The sequence below is a fragment of the Galleria mellonella genome, unplaced genomic scaffold (assembly GCF_026898425.1).
Source record: "Galleria mellonella isolate WM207_F2 unplaced genomic scaffold, CSIRO_AGI_GalMel_v1 utg21, whole genome shotgun sequence".
In the NCBI taxonomy this organism is placed as follows: Eukaryota; Metazoa; Arthropoda; class Insecta; order Lepidoptera; family Pyralidae; genus Galleria; species Galleria mellonella.
Window position 1 is genome coordinate 2,862,405 of NW_026442037.1, and position 22,400 is coordinate 2,884,804.

The window sequence follows — 22,400 nt, forward strand, 5'->3', positions numbered from 1 at the left end:
TCTAGCTCTTAATTTAATTATTTGTTACGCTATATCTTTTTTTTATTATTTCAAAGCTGGAGAGAGTTACTTCAGAATGTATTGCATTGTTTGGTTTGACCAACTAGGTATTTATATATATTTTTTTTATGGGTAAAAATGGTATGGTGACCCCGCCTGCGCTAACGGGATACGCTGGCGGAGCACCAGTGAAGGGTGATAGATGAGAATGAAAACAGGCCAGTTAGCTCATCATGATGAATTCATCAGGAATTAACCATGATAGTTTCCAGGGGGAACCGCGAGGAGGTCGACTTGGTTGGGTATATTGCTAGCAATGGGATTCTCAGTCTCCATTACTAACAATCCCTTTCCCCTCATTTATACCTTTATATGTATATTTTATTCTGTATTTCATGCAACTGTATTTCAGTTCAATTATTTATAATGTCATTGTTTACTTTTATGTTTTCGGTGCAATAAAGTGTTAAATAAATAAATATATTAGTATTTAAATACTATGTTATGGAATGTTAAATAAAAGAGGGCATACTTTCAAAAAGCTCTGTATTTATCCATTAGGTACATAATATAAAACTTTCAGATCAAACACTACATGTTGCATGCAACATGATATTGTGAACATGTAATACGTTTATGAAATTGCATAAACAAAGCAGACAGTAATACATTTCGATTGAACTCTATTCATTATACCAATATCATAACAGTAAACTATGATATGGCAGTCTGATAAATTATTTAGTTTTATTTTAAGGAACTTTGTTTTAAAATATAAATTATAAAAGTACACATACTCGGCGTATCCACATGTCGCACAGGGCCCGACCTAAGGGGGCCGCCGCCGGGCAAATGCCCAGCGGGGCAAAATAAGTTCACTGTTGAAATAGTAACTCATTAGATATTAAAAGGCCGCAAATATTTTCCCCGGTAAAATACTTAGATCGGGCAATGGCTTCACACATCATTCGAGCTCTCTATAATTCTCCAGCATTCCTCAATTCACATTATAACAGACTTAGTCAAATTTGGTTCAGTTTTACTGATATTATCTAAATATATAACTATAATATATGTATAATACTATTCATAAAGCTGGTCCTTTTTAAACGGCATTTTGATATACCTAATTTAACATCGTAGTTACTCTGTACCATTATTTAACTATACATTTTGATATAGGTCTTAATATCGACAGTTGTCATCATAAAATTTAAATAAATCGCAAATACTGTTTTGAATATTTAAACGGATATCTAATCTGGGTGGAATTCGTTATACTGCAACGTGCAATGGTGCCAAACACATTGTTTGTTCTCGAAACAGTTGTTCACATAGATCGAAACGAATACAACAAGACCATTTAAAATAAATAACATCACGACTTACAAATAACAAATCACAGATACGATTCACAAACTGCCACTGGCTACCCTAGCGACCGCTCGGGCGCCGGGCTCGACTCCGGCGACGCGTACTCCGAGCCGCGCGCAGACGGACCCGGCCGTCCGCACTGCGGTCGAACTTAAACTAACGCAGTCTCGAACCCACTCAACAACCTAATACTGACAACCTGATGAGTTACATGCGGTGAGGTGAGCATCGAACGGATACACTGGTTAGGTCCCGGCCGGTCGGGCGGCACTCACGGTACTCAGCTGGTCCGGTCCGCGGGGCCCGCGCCGCGGTCACAGGTACGGCACGCAGGCGGCGCAGCGCGATCGCTCGGGGCTGGCGGCGCGCGTCCTGCACACAAGCACCCGTCAGCGGCCGCTCACGAGCTTCGCTCCTCGCGCCGCGCCTCCGACCGGCCCAGCGCGCGCTTCAGCTTCTCCACCAACCTGCTGTGGAACTTGTCCGAGTCGCGGGGGTCGCGCGGCCGCGGCGCGCTAGCCGGGCCCCGGGGGCCCCGGGGGCTGTGGGGGCCCTCGGCCGCCCGCAGCGAGGCGCGCGACGGCGGCGCGCGGCAGTACGACAGCGAGCGCATGGCGGGCGCGCTGCGGTGCGGACTGAGGGCGGCGCGCGGGCCCCCGGGGCCCCCGGTACCCCCGGGGCCCTCGGACCGCGACTCGGACACCTTGCGCACGCGGCCGCCGGGGCCCGCCTTGTCCCCCGCCTCGGTGCTCCGCCGCGAGTTGTATATGTCCCAGTCGTTCTTCACTACGGGCATCATGAACGCCATCTCGATGGCGGCGACCGTGACTCTTGAGCTTTAACGTGTTTGATGAAGTACCGGCTGCGCCGAGGTGAAGACGGTGGCTCCGTTCTCGGAAAATAATTCGCCGGTCGATATTAATAAAACTCTTCGTTTCGATATTAGCTTTCACGAGATAGTTTTCCGTTTTTTTTTTTTTAGATTTTTTTATTGTAAGAAATATGTAAATGTTGATATTTTTGCATACAATTTAAGACACAGTTGAGGAAATGTCAACTTTCACCTCAATGTCACTGGCACTGAACCGATTAGGATAGGATGTTCACCCTAGGACGAATTGCGGTAGAATGAAGTATTCGTGAAAACACACCCTGAATATAAGGAAAATATTGGCGCCACTGTCGCTGTGGCCGTTAACGAAAACTTTGCACATTAATATTTTCTAATGTTGTTATTCTTGGAAGTAATCATACACATTAATTTAGCTAATTATCATTACGCTTAATAACTTTTTATTAGAAATTGATAACAATAATAGTGTTTTAAATAATAAAAGAGCGGAAAAATAGATTTAATACGACTATTTAATAATAGCTACTCAATTATAGATGGCGTTATTATATCATAATGTTGCCACTATACAATAGATGGCAGAATGTTCTTTGTCAAAATATATCTAAAAGCACGCTTCGGAAACATGCTTTCACGAAACTTAAATTTGATAGAGGGCGCAGAAATATTAATATATATATATATATATATATAATTTAAATTACATTATTGAATTTGTATTCTTTTTAATCAATTTTAAAAATGTTTGAGTTACTCAATAAAAAGAAATTTAAGACTGTTTTTGTATGTGTATTTTAAACCGATTTTGATTGTTCTTTATTATCGATAGGGTTAAAATCTATTTTTGTTCTCGCCTTTAACTAGCATTATTGTGCTATAATTATTAATATATATCTAAGTATTTTTTTTTTTTTGATGGGTGTATTTTAAACGGGATACGCTGGCGGAGCACCAGTGAAGGGTGATAGATGAGAATGAAAACATCTAGTTGGCCCATCATGATGAATTCATCAGGAATTAACCATGATAGTTTCCAGGGGGAACCGCGTGGAGGTCGACCTGGTTGGGTATATTGTTAGCAATGGGATTCTCAGTCTCTATTACTAACAATCCCTTTCCCCCCTATATCTAAGTTTTAGGTACATATTTAACATATATGCATGGGATTATATAATTTTGTTTGATTGATATATATATATATATATATATATATATATATATATATATATATATATATATATAATATATATATATATATATAATTATTTTTTTTTATTATACAGTTCTATCATACCTACTTGTACGACAATTAGTCCATTACCTTAAGGTTGTCTTGAAAACATTGCTCTCAGCAATAAGACCGCCTTACTGTACTTATACAATTGTATCGTTGTGTTTGTAAGTTGCCTTGCATATTTCCTATATTGAATAATGCAAATAAAGTATACTCATTCATTCATTATTCATAATAATTAATCGTTATGACCATCATAGAGTGCCTGCTATTACTCGTAGAAAGACATTACTATCGCGTTGTTTTGTTATTGCGTTATTCTACCGAATTCGTAGTTACCGAAAAAATCCGCTAGAGGCGCTTTAAGACAAAAAAAATCGACGTAAGTCAATGGTAAAAATAATTAACCGCTATTAGGTTTACTTTAATAAAACTACAAATGCAAATTAAGAATATATTTTTACAATCATTAATCATATTAGTTAACAATAAATTACATTCATAACATATATTTTTAATTTAGCTAAAAAAAGAACATTCCTCTCAGGGATACAATACGTATTAATACATAATATAATACTATACTAGTACTGTTAACGTGCAAATAATTAAACAATTATATCACTTTACAAATACACTAATGGGAAATAATATCACATTAACTTGCAATTAAAGGCATATTCCGTACATAATAAAGATCATTTTAAATTAAACAATTATGACTATAATGAGTATTTAAGGAACAATTAAGAGAGTCTATAATTATTTTATCATCATTAACTTACGGAGGTATGGCAACGTCGTAATTATCAGTCAATTTTTTAAAAAAAATTAACAATTTTCAATATTTAACTATTTTTTATATACTTTTAAAATTGACAGATTAATTTAATGTTACCACAGTTCGGTAAACTGATTTTTTATGCAACTTAGAATGGCAAACAAGCTGACGGTCCACCTGATGGAAAGTGGTAACCGTCGCCTATAGACATGAGCAGTACCATGGACATAACAGAGTATACTGTTTCGCCCATGATACCCCCCATGCGTTGCCATTCCTGAGGACTCAGGTGTTATTCCTCTGTATCCTGTAAATACACTACCATATTACACCCTTCAAACCGAAATACATGGCTGTGTTTCGGTTTGAAGGGCAAACGCAACTGCTTCATGGTAGAACCACGAATGGGACAGAGAAGCAAGCAGTCGACATTTATACAAAGTGAATGTTGTAGATACAGGGTTAACACCAGACTTTCACAAAAATTGTTTTAAATTGTAACCTATATGTCAATGTGCTGTAAATTTTATTATGTTGTTATTTTGTGAGAGAAATAAATATATATTTACATTACATTGCATTACATGGACGCTCTTTAAAAAATCTCTCAGTAATTATCATAGGCATATTTAAAGGGCGAATGGGTGGGCCGTACCCACCCCATAATTATCTGGTACCCACTTCAAAATGCAAGCAAAACGTTTCTGCAAATGACATATGTATATAAGTCCTATACCTTTTTTATGGGGCTGCACTGCCACCTGAAAAAGTATCTTAAATATTCCTGTGGTAATTATAGAGTCATATCTACATGATTTATTCTATAATTTCAACATATTGCATCACGATTCCACTAAATCAGACCCATTGTTTAAGGATTTTTTTTAGATACCACTGTGGTGGCAAACAAGCATACGGCCTGACTAACCTGACCTAAGGTAGGGCAAAAGAACTTTTTGATAGGGCATAAGCCATAATTATGTGACTTCGATAAAGCGAATCAAATTTTCTTTTTCGAAGTCACTTAGTTAGCCTTTCATTTTAGGGGCATTGGGCGTTTTAAGGTAGGACGTTGCCCCTCAATATCCCCCCCCCCCCCCCCCCAACTATGGCTATGCACTAAATATACATATACATCTACCATTTGTACAAGGAGAAATTGAAACAAATATAAGTATTAGCTATTGAGTATTCTACCGCCCCGCCCCATAGACAAAGGACAAACGAATCTATCAATATCGATTGTAGCTTAGTAGCTTTTTTATCTTTTTATCCATACGAAGGTTGTGATAGTCGTTTTAAACGTATAAAGACGTCGTCTCGACTAGTGCTTATAAACGTCTTTAGAGGGAGATCGGATGGACCGTGCCCATTCCAGAATTGGTTGATACCCACCCCAAGATGCCATCGAAGTTTCACAAAGACTTGTTTGAGGATACAAATAAGGCTTTGTAACCCCTTACACACTACACTTTATATACATTGATATTCGTGTTAAATCATCGTTATTCCTGTTTTCACGAATCGTTAATAATAACGAACCGTCAACGGATGTGAGAACGGACCGTAAATCTTCATTTCGCATATCCTTTATGACGCATTTAATGATTTAACTGTAGTATTGTGTTCGTCCTTCGATTTATCCGGCTCGTAGTACCCATTCAAATTGACCATGGTCAATAATTCTACTAGATGGCGCTGGTAACCGCACTCCATGAGTTTGGTGACCACTTTGTGCAGATATTTAGCTAGTTTCTCGAACAAATGAAACAATTCCTGGAGCTGGGCGTAGCTGGTATGTGTGAAGTTGCCGTCGGCCTCCCTCTGGTGCCATTCACTGGATACAAAATGGAAATAAATTAAAATAGCTACTTAGAACAGAGTAAAAGTTCTTCATGTTAAGAAATATTGGCAAATCATAATTATTAAATTAACTATCAATGAGACAGAGTTATATTTCTTTTATACCAACAACACTGACATGACATTTTTATTTTAATAATTAAAGATGCTTGTCCCTATCTATCTATCGTATTTAAGAGCTACGCTCTTGTCGGTGGAGCTCTTGCCACTCACTACGATTTTCAGCGAGTCTCTTCACCTCTTGATACGACACGACACCAACTCCTTCCTTGATATGCCTGATGTAACTATGTCTCGGTCTCCCTCTCCCCCTCCTTCCTTCTATCTTACCTTCTATTATAATGTTCATAAGTTCGTCGTGTCGTATCAAGTGTCCCAACATTTTTCCCCTTCTGTCCTCAATAGTTCTAATAATTTGTCTTTTTTCCTTAACCCTAAGCATTAAAAAAGAAACAATTTCAATTGTGTCTAAACCAGTCATTTTGATTTAAAAACTACAAAACCAATTTTGATAAAATTTCTATGGAGTCAATCTGTGAGTATAATATATCCTCTCAGATAACAAAATAATTTTCCAAATCTCTTTAGAATTGACGGAATTATGTGCAAACATAAGAAAAACAAAAACAAAACAAGAAACAACCGAATTGAAAATCTCCTTCTTTTGAAGGCGATTAAAAACTTATTCCAATTAATTTTTTGATTTATTTTTAAATGAAGAAATTTAATAAAAAAAAAATAAAAGCCACTGGTATTCACTAGTTAGCCAAATATAGTTATTATATATCAAATAAGGAACAACACAAATTAATCATCGTTTTTTTTTATTGTGAATGGCGTATTACAACTGATGACAAGCTATGTATTAGTACCCTACATAATAATAGCTTTTTCCATAAAAAGTTATAACAGTGAGGGTGGTTCTAGAAAGAAACTGACACATCGAATTATTGATAATAAAACAAGAGTAAAACGGAATATACACTAAGAAAATATTTTTAATAACTCACCCGGCTTTCAACACGCGGCTAAACTTCAAGATCACGGTGAATATATCGTTCAGTAACTTCATGACGGGCGTCGATCTGTTATTCAAGAGACACCTGAACAGCACCTTCTTTATGTATACAACGTGACACTCGTACAAGTCGTCCAAGGTCCTCGCTTTTTTCAAATCATTCTCGAACTCGGTCCACGATGTCAGTATACAGGTCGTGACGATGTAGTTGTCCAGCGCCCTGATCATGGAGGCCATGATATGACGGTATATTTGTATTGAAATGTATTGTGGTGAACGTAGAAGCCTCCGGGAGTGCTGCTTTGACAACTTCACTGACAGTTTTAGCGCCTGATGCAAAGATAAATTTAAAATTAACTAAATAAATATATATATATATATATATATATATATATATATATATATATATATATATATATATATATATATATATATATATATATATATATATATATATATATATATATATATATATATATATAACAAAGGAACCGACAAACGTACTAAGTTTATAAAGCTTTTGTTATATATATATATATATTTTTTAATACATGGAGGTCAACCTGATATCCTTATTATCAGGTCGACCTCCATGTGGTCCCCCCTAGAAACTACCTTGTTGAATTCCAGGTGTATTCATCACAATGGTCCAACTGACCTGCCTTCGCATTCTCACCTATCACTCTCACTGGTGCCCCGCCAACGTATACCGTTAAAGCAGGGTCACCATTCCATTATCATCTATTAAACAAAATATACACACGTAGCCTTCCACTAAATGGAGAAACGAGCTCAAATATCACATTTGCACCATGCAGGGAACCTGAACATAGATTTCCAACCCGAACATAGACTTTGGGCTGCTCTATGGTCAGCTAGACAATTAATATCTGAAATGTTAATCTTACCTCAAAATCTTCACCGAGCACCCAGAATATTCTCCTCATCTTGACGAGAAATTGGAACACCTTAGCGTACCGAAGCAGGGCCTCTTGGGACAGTATGATGTTCAGCGGCCAGTCGACCGCATACGTGAGCGAGAGACATTGGAGCACGTCCGGGGAGCTGTGCTGGAAACTGAGCGGCGACTCCGTGATGGTGAAGGACAAGTTCTCGGAGAATTTGTGGACATCTGTATAACGTATTTATTTAATCCTTTGTACTCCAGCCTAGTAACTCATAGAGGATACTAATAACCCCAGCACTATATTAGTTACAAGGAAAAAAAGGGGTGGCCTATTTTATGCCGGAACCACACCAAACCAAAGTATTATATAAAGTATGTATAAACTATTGTATAAAGTATATACGTAAGTATTGTATAAAGTATAATATATATATATATATATATATATATATATATATATATATATATATATATATATATATATATAAAGTACAAAAGGCGGCCTTATCGCTAAAGCAATCTCTTCCAGACAACCTTTAAGTAGAGGGGAAAAGAAAAAGGCGGTAGCTACTGACGCAAGAAGTGTATATAATAAATAAAATACATCAAAGCCTAAGTGTGATTGCTACCCGCTTGCCAAGTGTGGCAACTACTGGCAGAACCACCCAATAGGTGAAGGCCTATGTTAAGCAGTGGACAGTAAACGCCTGGTGTGATGATGATGATCATGACTGCGTATCTAAACCACAAATATTTGAATCGGAACATTGTTTGGATTGTCGCATATGTATACTAAATCTGTAATGCAAGAATCGTGAGCTGAGAAAGCCATTTACCATCAACCTGGCCGTATGCTCTATGCCATATGCTCGACTGCCACCATAAAACAAATGCAAATAATTACAATCAAATTAAAAAGCAAACTTACGCGAAATCGAAGATCCCAATGCCTTATCCAAAATATTGTGCAACGTTCCAAAATTGAGCAACTCCTGCGGATTCAACGTCTTGGTCAACTTTGAGAACAAGTTGTGACAGATACTTCTAGAGAACTCTCCGTCCATCAAGAAGAAGTAGTCCTTCAAGCTCCTCAGATGTTCGTACATATCGAGATTCACCAGAAAGTACGTTAAGATCGAATTATTTACAACCTCCAACTGATATGTCAGGGGTAACATAACAGATCTTTGGAGGCAAGCCGTCAGCGTTGCTATGTTGTCGCAAGTAATCTTTTCTTCTTTCACCTCATCGTGGGAGGCGAAGATATTTGCATACGGTCTTTTCTTTACTTCATCCATTATGATAGCCGGATGTGTATACCACGACATTGCCATTTCAGCGTCCATTTTATTACTCAAGTATTCTTTCGAATAGTTTTTCAATTGTCTTATGCCGAAGGGATCGAAATCTTCAACCGTGGTAGCTCCATCCAGTACATTAAAGAAGGAATACTTTTTGGTCAACGGTTTCTCTTCGTGATCTACACTTTTCGATGGGGACGTATCTGGACTATCTTCGGTCTGTGCATCGCTGATTGTCTCAATATCATCTATTATGGGGTAATTAAAGCCATCGGATGATATAAATTTGTTGTCAGGTGCAATTTTTGCTGATTCTATATCTTTGAATTCACTGCGTGGTGTGAATACGTCAGCGGACTGACTTCCGAGAGGTATTTCGGCTGTTGTAGGTGTTTCTAAATCGAGCTGTAAATTAAAACATTGCTTTTTTTTATTCAGATATCTTTTCAAATTAATGACTTTTAAAATATTTGGTAGTATCAACCCTAATGATTACTCAACTCATTAATTTCAGTTGGAAATCAAAAACCACGTTATTAACTGCAAGATAAGGTTTCAAATAGATAATTAAATGATTATAATAATAATAAAGATGATGATAGTAATGCCACATAATAATAAAAGAACAAAAATAAAGTAATAATGTAATAGAAAAGAAATATTTTTTAAACAAGTAAACACAATTTTTTATTGTAACGAAAAACATAACAATGAGAAGCATTTTTAAAAGGTGATCGCAGAAAGGATGTATGAACTGTGTGAAAGATAATATTCATGACAGAGGAGTGTACGAAAGACTGACGGTTGACAGGGATTTGTTGAAGAAGACATACTGCGTTGACCCCAAATAAATTGAAAAAGGCAAGGCAATAATAATAGAAAACATTTTGAGGTGAGCAAAATGCAAAAACAAAGGAAAAAAGTACATGTGATATCAACGAATTAATCAAAAGTCTGTGTAGTCAAAAAGCTACCAAATAAAAAATTACTTACTTTCGGAAAAAAGTCTTCTGGAGTCACACCTCCAGCGTTAGATAATGCAGCTATATTTTGGCCAGACGATTCACCATATGGCTTCAAATTTAACGTTAAGCCCGCCCTCCTTACGCTCTGTTTAGAATTTGATTCCCCACTCCTAATATCGTACTCAGAACTCAGTACCTTCTTTTTATTACGTATCGCTTCCTCCTGAGCCACATTTGCGGGCTCTTTCTGAGCTGTTTCTTCAACTGGTAGATTATATTCAACACGCATTACTCTTTGCTTATTCAATAACGCTTCTTTTTGAGCTTCTGTTGCTGGTTCAACTTGTTTGCATTCAGGTTTTACCAAATTAAACTCAGTTCCGAGAACTTTCATTTTATTCCGTTTAGCTTCAGAAAATGGCGACAATGATTTTAAATTGTTCTCTTCATCGACTGGCATCCTTATTAGTGGAGGGTCTTTCATCAAATTATTTTCTTTATCAGTCCCGTATTCATGTGACATCACTTTCTGTTTATTCAACAACGCTTCCTGCCTTGTTTTCATAAATAGCAAATTATCGCATGCCTCGTCTAATTTACTACCGATAACCTCACTTGAAGTACCTTTAGTGTTAGAATTTACTTCGGTGGCAACTATATTGCCTTGGGCATCTAATTTGTTTTTATTATCACACTTTTCTTCGTTACTCTTCGAAACGCCAAATATACTTTTAGCAGCATTACAAATAACACTAAACATGTCACTGGTCGTTTGTTTTTTACCAGACTGAGCCATTTCCGATCTTTCGCCGGATTCGGTGATGACAGACGATGATGGTTCCATCGCAGTATTTTCTATTTTATCACCATCACCATCTTGTTCATCATCAGATCTGTGATCAATACTCTGTATAGACATAGCCATAATTTCTTCGTTCTTCTGATGTTCTAGCTCTAATTTTTCTCGTTTTAAATTTCTCTCTTCAGTTGACAGTAACTGTATTCTACTCTGGTCCAACTGTAAACGTCGTATTTTCCATTCTGTGTGTATTTTACTTTTTTCCACTTCCATATTTAACTTTGAATAGTACTCCATAATTTTATTCCTAGAATCATTAACATTCATATATTTAATTTTGTTCTACTCAAATTTACTTTCTTAAAATGATGTTCTGAATTCTAGTAATCTATACCGATATGAGAAAGAAGAAAAGATTTTATTGTTTATTTGGATATATTTAAAAATTAACAAATTGACTTACTAAAATCTTTCATCTATATATAAAAAGCTACATCTATCTATCAGCGACTAAAATAGGCTATATATGTATTATTTAGAAAAAATCTATCTATTTATTTATTCTTTATTGTACACAATATATATATATATATATATATATATATATATATATATATATATATATATATATATATATATATATATATATATATATATATATATAATAAAAATATAAAACAGGCGAGCTTAACTGTGTAAGAGTTTTCTTCCAGCAAACCCTGAGTGGAAAGGAGCATTATAACCGTGTGAACTCGGCATTACTTACTTTCTACTTTGCATTACTTACAGCACACAAATAACAATAGACACAGTAAAGAGATAAAAAATACATATAAAAAAAAAAACAATATATAAACAATTTTTCTTTAAAGCGTATGTTGTGTTGTGACCATTTTGGTCACAACACAATTTACTGTTTTGCCCTCAAAAGAGCAAAACACTAATATTCTGTTGTGGCCAAAAGCAAGTGGCCAAATTATATACGGTACCTTTCGTCATCCCGGATCCTGGAGTCGACATCGTCGGTCAGGTCATCAGCGGTACGCTGTAGCCTGGCGATGCGGTCCGAGTGCTGTCGGCGGCGAGCGGCCGCTTCCGCCATGGCCGCCTCGAGCACACGCAGCGAGTGTTGCTTCTCGGCTATTATGAGCTGCCCCAGTCTTTTGCGTTCAGCTAATACAGATACACAATTTGATGGTCAGTGTTTTTTATTGATGATAACATGTGCCCTGGTGCCTTACAATTATACATCATCAATTTAGGGCAAGGTTTTTTAATGGTAGTGATGGAACGGTACACCGACCATTCCATCTTCACCATTTAAAACCCTCTGCTACTTACCAACAATCTTTTCCAAGGTCTCCGCTTGCTTCACCGACGCCATTTCCGTGAAGGCCTTCTTCTCAGCCTCCCTCTTGAGTATGATCTGGTCGAAGGTGACGGGCTCCCCGCTGACGAACAGGCATCTGGTTCTATACACATCGAGGATCTGCTGCTGCTCCTGCAGATCCTCAAAGCTCGCGCAGCATTTAACTGACGGGTGGTCTGACGATATCAACAGGACTAAGGGATCCTGGGACAAATGATAAATGTTTTTTATACAGAAGACTATGTTTAAAGCTTTATAACAAACTATTATCGGGATAAAAATCTTATCTCTCTAAGGATGGAATAGGGATTATTAGATACTAATGGGACTGTCCGTCCCCATCGTTTACAATGTATCCTGTCAAATCAACCTCCACGCGGTCTCCTAAAAACCAACGAAGAACTCCTGCGCTTTCGATATACGCTGGCGGGGCACCAGTAAGCAATAATAGGTGAAGATATGTGTGTAACAGGTCAATTGGCCATTACTGGCGAAATCATAAAGAATTAGCCAAGATAGTCTTCAGGGGGAACCGCGTGGAGGTTGACCAGACAAGGTACATTACTAGCACTGAAGCTGGTAGTTCCCCATTACTAAAACGCACACACACAAGCACGAGCACGCGCACGCACGCACACGCACGCACGCACGCACACGCACACACACGTTTGTAAAACAACCCAAGTCTTTTGCAATTGTCGATGTATTTAGGTACACTAATTTCAATGAGAATTGAAACAGTATTAGTCCATTTTCAATCGACACAATAATGTGGGGACAGATGGATCATCATCATTATTATCATCTCGGCTATTACCCATCCATATGTTGGACATAAGCCACCCTCACAGACTGCCATAAAGATTCCCCTCAGATCAACAATTAAAAATATCTTTCTATACTCACACTGGGATTACAGAGCTTTAACAATCGCAATGATTTCCCACACAGCAGTATGAACTTGGCGAGGGCTCTGAGGAAGTCCGGTATCGCTATACTCTGGGTTATGTGGAAGCCTTTGTCCCAGTAGCGTTTCGAACGACAGTTTACGTATTGGGAGTCTCTGCGTATGAAGAACTCGTGGTAACGGTCGTCTAGTTCGCCTTCGAAGATAAATCTCTCGATAAACCTGCCAACATGCATTGTAACTAGTTGATGGAGTCAAATAAAAGAAGCTATAGAGCGAGAGTACATGAAATGCTAAAAATTACTTCTTTTATGTATTTTTTTTTTGTATATTTTTTTTTATACAACATAGAATGGCAAACAAGCTGACGGCCCACCTGATGGAAAGTGGTAACCATCGCTTATGGACAAGAGCAGTACCATGGACATAACAGAGTATACTGTTTCGCCCATGATACCCCCCATGCGTTGCCATTCCTGAGGACTCAGGTGTTATTCCTTTGTACCCAGTAAATTCACGCCATATCATCTCTGGTATATATGCATAATATTGCTGATTTAAATAGAAATATATTATACTAGGGATGTAACAGTATGCAGAGTTTCATCCCAAAAAAGAACTACAAAGGGTATTCCAAGATGCATTATAAAAAAAAAACAATACTCACTTGAAATAAACCTGGCAAACGGAGAACAGCATGTTGAACGTCGTGAATGCTGTCTTCCTCTGTGTAACCAGTGATATTTCGTTGAACAGGTACGACATCAGCTCGGCGCCGCGTGGCAATGTTGTTGATTCTACATTGAAATAAATTTAAGTATTTGTGAATAGTTATTTTTTTTTTTCTATTTCCAAATCTGAATGCGATTACAATGGAGACTAACGGGAAAGAAATTCAGCTGTTGCTTTTTACAATTCAATTTTTAAAGTTAAATCTTTCTATACTACTATTAGACAGAAGATTTAATTGTATGTTTGTTTGTAATAATAAATTCAAAAAATACTTAATAGATTTTAAAAAAATTTTGACATTTATAAAGCTACATTATCGACGAATAACACAACAGTAACATATTTTTTTTTTTAAATTCTAACATAAATAAATAATAATATTATTAATTATATTAATAAAAATTAAGAATATTAGCATATATGTATGTACCATTTAGTTTCCACCCACGGAACCTCACGCCGTGGGTGGAAACTAAATGGTTGAAAGATGGGCAACAGCGTCCCTCTTAAAACATCACCAAACTAACTACGGTTGCCAACCCGCCTGCCAAGTATGGCGACTAATAATAAAATCACCCTAGGGGAAGGCCTATATTCAGCAATGGGCATTGAATTACTGATATAATAAAGAAATAACAATAATGTATGTATGTATATATATTTCATATGTATTAGTTTATCCATATATATAAAAAGTAATGTTTATGTATTATATGTGCATTTCTTATGTGTATATTATATTTATATTGTGTATTAATGTGTTACTATAATTGTCACATATTTTTCACCGCATCTGCCCTTCATACGCTTTCTGTTTTTACCCAATGTTTACCTAGTAGAGAATGCCATATGGCATTAAGCTGGCCATTTGTACAAAGTTTTATTGTGCAATAAAGAATAAAATAAAATGTATGTAAATTTCGTTCCGCTTGAAAATGTAAAGTTTTCATAGTAGACAAGCAGTGCTAAATAAAAAACCGTACCTGAGTCGATCATTTTGTAAACGGCCACAATAGTTTCAATTTCACATTTGAGCGGTTCCGTGTGGTACAATATCTGCAGCAGTGTGGGCATGCAGTTCAAATCGTCGGACCTGTTTCTGGTGCATTCCTCGTATATCTCGGTTGCAGCAAGACGGAACTCCAATAGGTAGCGTCTTATTACTTCCCTCGCCGCCTAAAACGAGATATTTGAGTAAAATGCATATGACGGGTCTTAGTACGAACAATAGACGCCACAATTCCGTTCAACATTGTTGATACTTTTAATCACAGAAAATTAAAGAGTTCCTGTGGGATAATTAAAAAACTATAGTAACTTATACAGCTTAGTACACAACCTACTTAAGTAAAATCGTTTTGGGGGGAAGGGATTGTTAGCAATGGAGTATGACAGCCCCATTGCTAGCAATATGCCCTATCAGGTCAACCTCCGCGTGGTTCCTCCCTGGAAACCATCGTGAACAATTCTCGGTGAATTCGTCACGATGGGCTAACTGACCTGTTTCATCTTCATCTATAATTCTTCACTGGTACCCCGCCGGTGTATACCGATAGCGCGGGTGGGGTTACTATTTCATTATCACCTATAAAGTCGTTTTGACCTAAGACAAAGAGTGAAAACGACACGTCATTTGTTAATTTTGGTCCAGTATTCCCAGACATAATAAATAGGTAGGTACATACATCGATACGTACTAAACGGGAATAACATATAGCACGTAGACAAAGTGGCGGACATTAGCTAGTATTTTTTTTTGATGGATGAAAATGGTATGGTAACCCCGCCTGCGCCAACGGAATAAGCTGGCGCAGCACCAGTGAAGGGTGATAGATGAGAACGAAAACGGGCCAGTTAGCCCATCATGATGAATTCATCAGAAATTAACCATGATAGTTTTCAGGGGGAAACGCGAGGAGGTCGACCTGGTTGGATATATTGCCAGCAATGGGATTCTCAGTCCCCATTACTAACAAACCCTTTTTTAATTAAATTCCCCCTATTAGCTAGTATTGAATAATAGTGTAAATCTATTTATTGCATAATATTTTATTATATATTTTAATATTTTATTTAACTGTATATTTGTTTATGTATTAATAGTTGTAGCACTTCAGCTGCTCGCTAACGAAATGCTTTCTCACTGTACTGGGTTGACTGGAAGAGATCTCTGTCAGAGATAAGTCCACCCTTGCTCACAACATTTATAAATACATCATTTTACATGTAACTTACAAGTGCAATAAAGAATATATATTAAATATCTGTGAAACGCTTACCTCATAAATCAATCCGTGGCTGTGAAAATGGTCGTCCAATGTGTGGTTGAAGGCGAATCTGTATAGTCGCCGGTAATAGGTGCCGATATGCAACAACTCTGATGTATAGCCTTGCAATCTCTCCCTGGATATGCCCTCGAGAACTAAATTACCTCTCATGTAGAAGCTATTCGTCTCATGATTGAACGGAAACGAACTTGTCTCTACTCCAACTAAAATCATTTTTAATCTATTTAGATAGATAGATAGATACTCTTTATTGTTTCCCCAAAAGATTACAATAGTAAACTTATTATAAATATAAACAATTACAAGAAATGATCACAATGAGAAAACAATGGGCGACCTTATTGCTAAGAGCGATCTCTTCCAGGCAACATTTGGATTGAGAGAATTATAAACAGTTTGATCGGAGGCACGGTGAAAATTCTATTATTTATTTATATAGATATATGATATACATAATAATGTAAAATATATATACCTACTCATTAGATACTAAAGTTTACATGTTTCACTCAATCATACTTCAATGATTGAACAAATTTGAATAAAATTTAATACACATATAGATCATAACCAAGATACACATAATACAATATATATATAGTCCTAAATTATACGAACAAAACTGTAGAGTATAGCTAATAAAATTACATTTGGCCCAACATTTACATTTGTTTCAACCGTAAAGCAGTTGTGTTTGCATGGCTATGTTTCGGTTTAAGGAGTGGGATATGGCGTGAATTTACAGAGTACAGAGGAATAACACCTGAGTCCTCAGGAATGGCAACGCATGGGGGTATCATGGGCGAAACAGTATACTCTGTTATGTCCATGGTACTGCTCGTGTCTATAGGCGACGGTTACCACTTTCCATCAGATGAGCCGTCAGCTTGTTTGCCATTCTAAGTTGTATAAAAAAAACATACTGCTGAACAAATATGACACTTTGCATCACAACGTGTCACCTCGCATTAATCTCCGGTATTCATATAGACATTGAATAAAAATGAAGATAAGTTTTAAATATAGTAACGAGTATTATTTATGTCTCGTGCCCCGAGATAGAATGGGCCACTCCTTCCTTTCATAAAAGGAGACTAAGGGAGGGCGAGGGATGGGAGCAGCGTCCCTTTTAAAACATCTCTAATAATCTAACTGCGGTTGCCAATCCGCCTACCAAGCGTGGCAAACTACTGGCAAAACTCCCCTTAAGACAGCAGTGTCTTGTGTCAGACAGTTAACGGCTGGAATAATAATAAAAAACGTTTATATCTAGTTAAAATGACAGCAACCACTTCCTACAAGATCCTCTGCGCGATTATCACTTGTTTTTCTTTTTTTTTTTCAAATAAATAAACTATTATTACTTACTAATTAAATACATAATATGCCTTATAAACTGTTTCTCCGATACGACCGTGAGGTCAGACAGCACATCTTCATGTATCCGCCGCCATAATCGAAGCTCCCTTGGCGAGCTTGCGATCAACTGTCGCTCATTCACTGCTGGTAATTTTGCTGTAAATATTAAGTAAAGTAAAATAAAGTAAGATCCAGCAATATCTATACTAGTGATATAAAGTGGAATAGTTTGTTTAAATGTTTGAACATACTATTAGCCTTAGATTATATAGATAGAGTGTCTCCCATACAAATGCTTCGAGAAAAACGGATCAACTTTTTCAAACAATTTTGCGTGATAAATAGTTACGAGTGATACCTTTATAACTTCTATATTTATTTTGCATTTTTCTTATAAATTCTGCACCTTTTTAATGCCCAAAAAACTGTATATTTGTCTATGTATTAATAGTTGTAGCACTTCAGCTGCCCGCTAACGAAATGCTTTCTCACTGTACTGGGTTGACTGTAAGAGATCTCTGTCAGAGATAAGTCCACCCTTGCTCACAACATTTATAAATACATTATTTTATTTGTAACTTACAAATGTAATAAAGAATATATATATTTGAAAAAAATCATTTTTTATTTACTAATTTTAATAAATAATTATATTTTTTATATTTTTAAATAAATATAGATATTTACTAAATAAATATAGATAGGTACATCAAGATACATTGTGTGCGTAAATTAATTTAACAATGAGCTGACAAAAATTTTACCCGTTTTTGAGGCTCTCTATCTATATAATCTAAGGCTATTGCATATTGCATATTGTTATTTCCTGACAATAGGCTGGAAATACTAGTTAGATGTGGAAAAATTTATTTGCATCTATAGTTAAGGAAATAACAGGCTATTAAACATCACGATGCGACCATGCGTGAAGAGATGGCTAGTGGGTACTATTTGTGATAATTCAGTCACTCAGCTTTACTTAGTTTAATTCTTATATTATAAACAGAAACAAGTGTGAGTCTATGACTAATGTACTTACCAACAGTCTCCCAAATATCATCAGGTATGTCCTTATCAACCTGCGTCGCCAGCTCCCAGATGTCCACTTCCTCTTCTTCAGCTCTCCCTCTGTATACTTCCTTCACATCCAATTTCAAATTTGTACTTTCTGATGAAACCTGTAATTTTTTTTACTATTTATTAATGACTACTATGAAAAAAAAGGTCAAAATAATTACAAATAACAGTTATTATACTTTTTTACGAGAAACAAGGTAATGAACACCTTAAGCATTAATCATGTGATGTTTTAGCAACTTTTTTACTCCCTCCCCCTCTGTTGATGTGCGAGGTTTTAGACTTTTTTTTAATAGATGATAATGGAATGGCAACCCCGCCCGTGCTACCGGCATACACCGGCGGGGCACCAATGAAGAATGACAGATGAGGATGAAGCAGGTCAGTTAACCCATCGTGACGAATTCAACAAGAATTGTTCACGATGGTTTTCAGGAGGGACCACGTGGAGGTCGACCTAAAAGAGCATATTTCTAACAATGACGAACTCTCTACGTCATTAGACCCCATTACTAACAATATCTTTCCTCCCCGAGGTCAGACTACCCCCCGCTCCCTCATACCCATAATCACATATATTTTTTTAGTACAAAGTATATTGAAAGAATTGATAGTATATTCTATGGGCCAATCTGTAAGTATATACCGGTGTATACCGATAGCGCGGGTGGGGTTATCATTCCATTATCATCCGTTCTGTAAGTATGTCCTTTCAGATAAAAAAAAATTCCCAAATAAGTTAATAACTGAAGGAGTTATGAAGTAAGAAACATAAATAAAAATATATGTACAACCAAACTAAATACTACCTTCTTTTTGAAGTCGATTGAAAATTAAAATTAATATAATTTTACGTTTTAAATTAATATTATTTGTACCTTCTCACTGACATCATTAGACTCAGATACAGGTATCTGCAAATCTCTGGGTGCCGTCAATTGTGGATAATTGAACATACTTTCTGAATATGGTGACAGATGGGTGGATGTCATTGATGCAAGTGACATGGGATTTTGAATTGTCTTCAGGTCTGATGGCTCTCGCATCTGAGAGTTGGTATCTAAAACTAAAAAAAATTATTATAAAATAGTAACATTATAATATTAATGATATAAGAAATTGAATTAATTAATATATATATTTTATGGAGTTAATTAAATATTAACTTAGACACTATTAAAGTCACCTTAAAATTATAATAATGATCCAATTCAAACAAAGCTCTTCCAGTTTTTTTTTTTATATGACTTAGAATGGCAAACAAGCTAACGGCCCACCTGATGGAAAGTGGTAACCGTCGCCTATAGACATGAACAGTACCATGGACATAATAGAGTATACCGTTTCGCCCATGATACCCCCCAAGCGTTGCCATTCCTGAGGACTTAGATGTTATTCCTCTGTACCCTGTAAATTCACGCCATATCCCACCACATTCATCAATATATCCATACAAGCTAGCTGGTTACAACTGCTTTCAGTTTAGCCATTTTTCAACACATCATCTATTTGGTGGATGTGGGCGAAAGGACTGTATGCTGGTATGGAAACACGGTGTTTTAGAAAGATAATATAATTATATAAAAATATACATAGCAAACCAACGGAGTAAAAAAGCGAAGGCAAAAACAAAACCGAAACTGACACACACTTCAAATTACAAACAAAACATCTTTTTAATAAATTTAAAAAAGAAACTAAAAAGGTGCGTTGTGCACAGTGGACATACTTTTTAATGAATGGATGATAACGGAATAGCAACCCCTGGTATACACTGGCGGGGCACCAGTGAAGGATGACAAGTGAGAATGAAAAGACAGGTTTGTTAGCCCTTTATGATTAACACACCTGGAATTCAGCACAACAGTTTTCAGGTGGACCTCATGGAAGCCTACCTGACAGGGTATATGTATTTCTAGCAATAGGACTGATAGTCCATATTACTAACACTCCTTTCTCCCCCCACGAATGAAATACTAGGCCCCTACTATAATCACTACACAAGTCGAGGTTTTTTCAAGAGACTACAGAATAGGATTCCTTAAAGCATTTCAACATGCATGTAATGGCTCTGGTAGGGGAAAAAGGGATTATTAACAATGGGGTTTGACAGCCCCATTTCTAGCATTATACCCTATCAGATCTACCTCCACTTGATTCCCCTTAAAAACCATCATGGCTAATACTAATTCTTGTTAAATTCATTATGATGAGCTAACTGACCTGCTTCATCCTCACCTATTATCACTCACTGGTGCCCCACCAATGGATACTGATAATGCAGGCAGATATATCATTCCATTATCACCCATTAAAAAGACGGCCCTGGTATTTACCATCTCAGAGGGATAAAAAATACAAGATGCTTGATAAATACCCATATCACAAAGAAATATTTATTAGCATATACTTACGAGATTTAGAGTCAAAACTCTCCACAGTATATTCAGTGTATGTTTGAGATATATGGCTGTCCAGCAGTGATGCCTGCTTTTTTAAAGAAAATGGGAGCTCAAACACATGTGAAGGGAAGTATGGGTATGGTTGCACAGAACCAAAACTCTCCCTAGGTGGCTTTGGAAGCATATCATCCAGGACTCCAAAGGAAAATGGATTCTGAAATTTCAATATAGTCAACTGGTTGGCCTCTCAAGGTATCATAAAAAAAAACGAAATATTTAGTTAATGGCAGTAAGCAGCTTTATGGGTAATGTGATCAAACATAAGCATAATAGTTTTACCTGATACATATCTACCGACAAATCATCTTTAACAGAATTACTTAACCCAATCAGAAATCTCAAAACGTTATAGACACAATTGTGATACTCTCCAAAATCCTTATCACGGATATCACTAATAATCTTCTTCAACTCAACAGATCTTTTATATTCGGCTACATTTCTTGTATGTTGATGGGAGACAAAATTATAACACAATATATCAGCTGTTGGGTCTCTATCAACACTTTGAAGACAAGGCACCGCCATGGGCGTCTTTCTAAGTAATATCTCATAACATTGAGACCTCATCTTGCTCATAAGCCGCTTTTGAGGTATTCTATTTTGAGCACAATATTTAGAAGCGGTTTTCTGACATAATTCTGTGAGAAGATCAAACACTCCATCATCCTCCGGTGTCATTTTATTAAATAAAACCATGATTTATGTAGTCCAAAACGACGCAATAGAATATTACATATTCGATATAAATAACTATATCATATAAGAAATTGAAATCTAAATTACTGTCCAAACAGGTACGTAAGGTTTTTAATTGTAACCGATATAAGTTAGTAAATAAAACAATAAACAAATACAAATTAAAGCAAAAACGATCTGTCAGCTCGAGTTATCAGATCTGACATTGACAATTTGTACTTTTAACAATTTGGTAGATTAAGAATAGTAACTATATAAAAAAAACTAAAGAAATAGTATTCTATAAACACTATTATATGTATTAAATAAAAATTCTCAAATCATGTATCTTGTACGCGTATAAAATTAGTATTTTAGGCTTTAAATCAGAACACAAGGGACAACCCATAGTATTTTGGATAAGTACTTAATA

At 36.4% G+C, this 22,400-nt stretch overlaps 2 protein-coding genes across 2 annotated transcripts; both read right to left on the bottom strand.

Moving 5' to 3' along the window:
* Nucleotides 1-529: 529 nt before the first annotated feature.
* Nucleotides 530-2,492, bottom strand: LOC113512868 (serine/arginine repetitive matrix protein 3). Its single transcript, XM_052894360.1, has one exon. It carries the CDS (start codon nt 2,180-2,182, stop codon nt 1,775-1,777), a length of 408 nt encoding a protein of 135 aa, XP_052750320.1. The 5' UTR covers nt 2,183-2,492; the 3' UTR covers nt 530-1,774.
* Nucleotides 2,493-3,912: 1,420 nt separating this feature from the next.
* On the bottom strand, nt 3,913-22,183 carry LOC113512802 (gamma-tubulin complex component 6). The gene is made up of 16 exons (XM_052894352.1): nt 21,569-22,183; nt 21,242-21,443; nt 19,706-19,893; nt 18,790-18,928; nt 17,760-17,906; nt 16,383-16,594; nt 15,087-15,279; nt 14,039-14,168; nt 13,371-13,593; nt 12,437-12,668; nt 12,085-12,268; nt 10,325-11,402; nt 8,959-9,736; nt 8,032-8,255; nt 7,116-7,453; nt 3,913-6,079 (listed from the first exon to the last, which is right to left on the bottom strand). The coding sequence occupies exons 1-16, from the start codon at nt 21,986-21,988 to the stop codon at nt 5,833-5,835; spliced, it is 4,935 nt and encodes a 1,644-aa protein (XP_052750312.1). The 5' UTR covers nt 21,989-22,183; the 3' UTR covers nt 3,913-5,832.
* Between the last annotated feature and the right edge of the window lie 217 nt (nt 22,184-22,400).

Bases quoted from the DNA above. Each gene is read 5' to 3' on its own strand.
- LOC113512868 (XM_052894360.1), bottom strand. From the start codon at position 2,182: ATGGCGTTCATGATGCCCGTAGTGAAGAACGACTGGGACATATACAAC.
- LOC113512802 (XM_052894352.1), bottom strand. From the start codon at position 21,988: ATGGTTTTATTTAATAAAATGACACCGGAGGATGATGGAGTGTTTGAT. The intron at 12,669-13,370 runs GTGAGTATAGAA...CATTTGTCCCAG, and splicing joins TAAAGCTCTGTAATCCCAGT to GATCCCTTAGTCCTGTTGAT. The intron at 9,737-10,324 runs GTAAGTAATTTT...TTTAATTTACAG, and splicing joins CAGAAGACTTTTTTCCGAAA to CTCGATTTAGAAACACCTAC.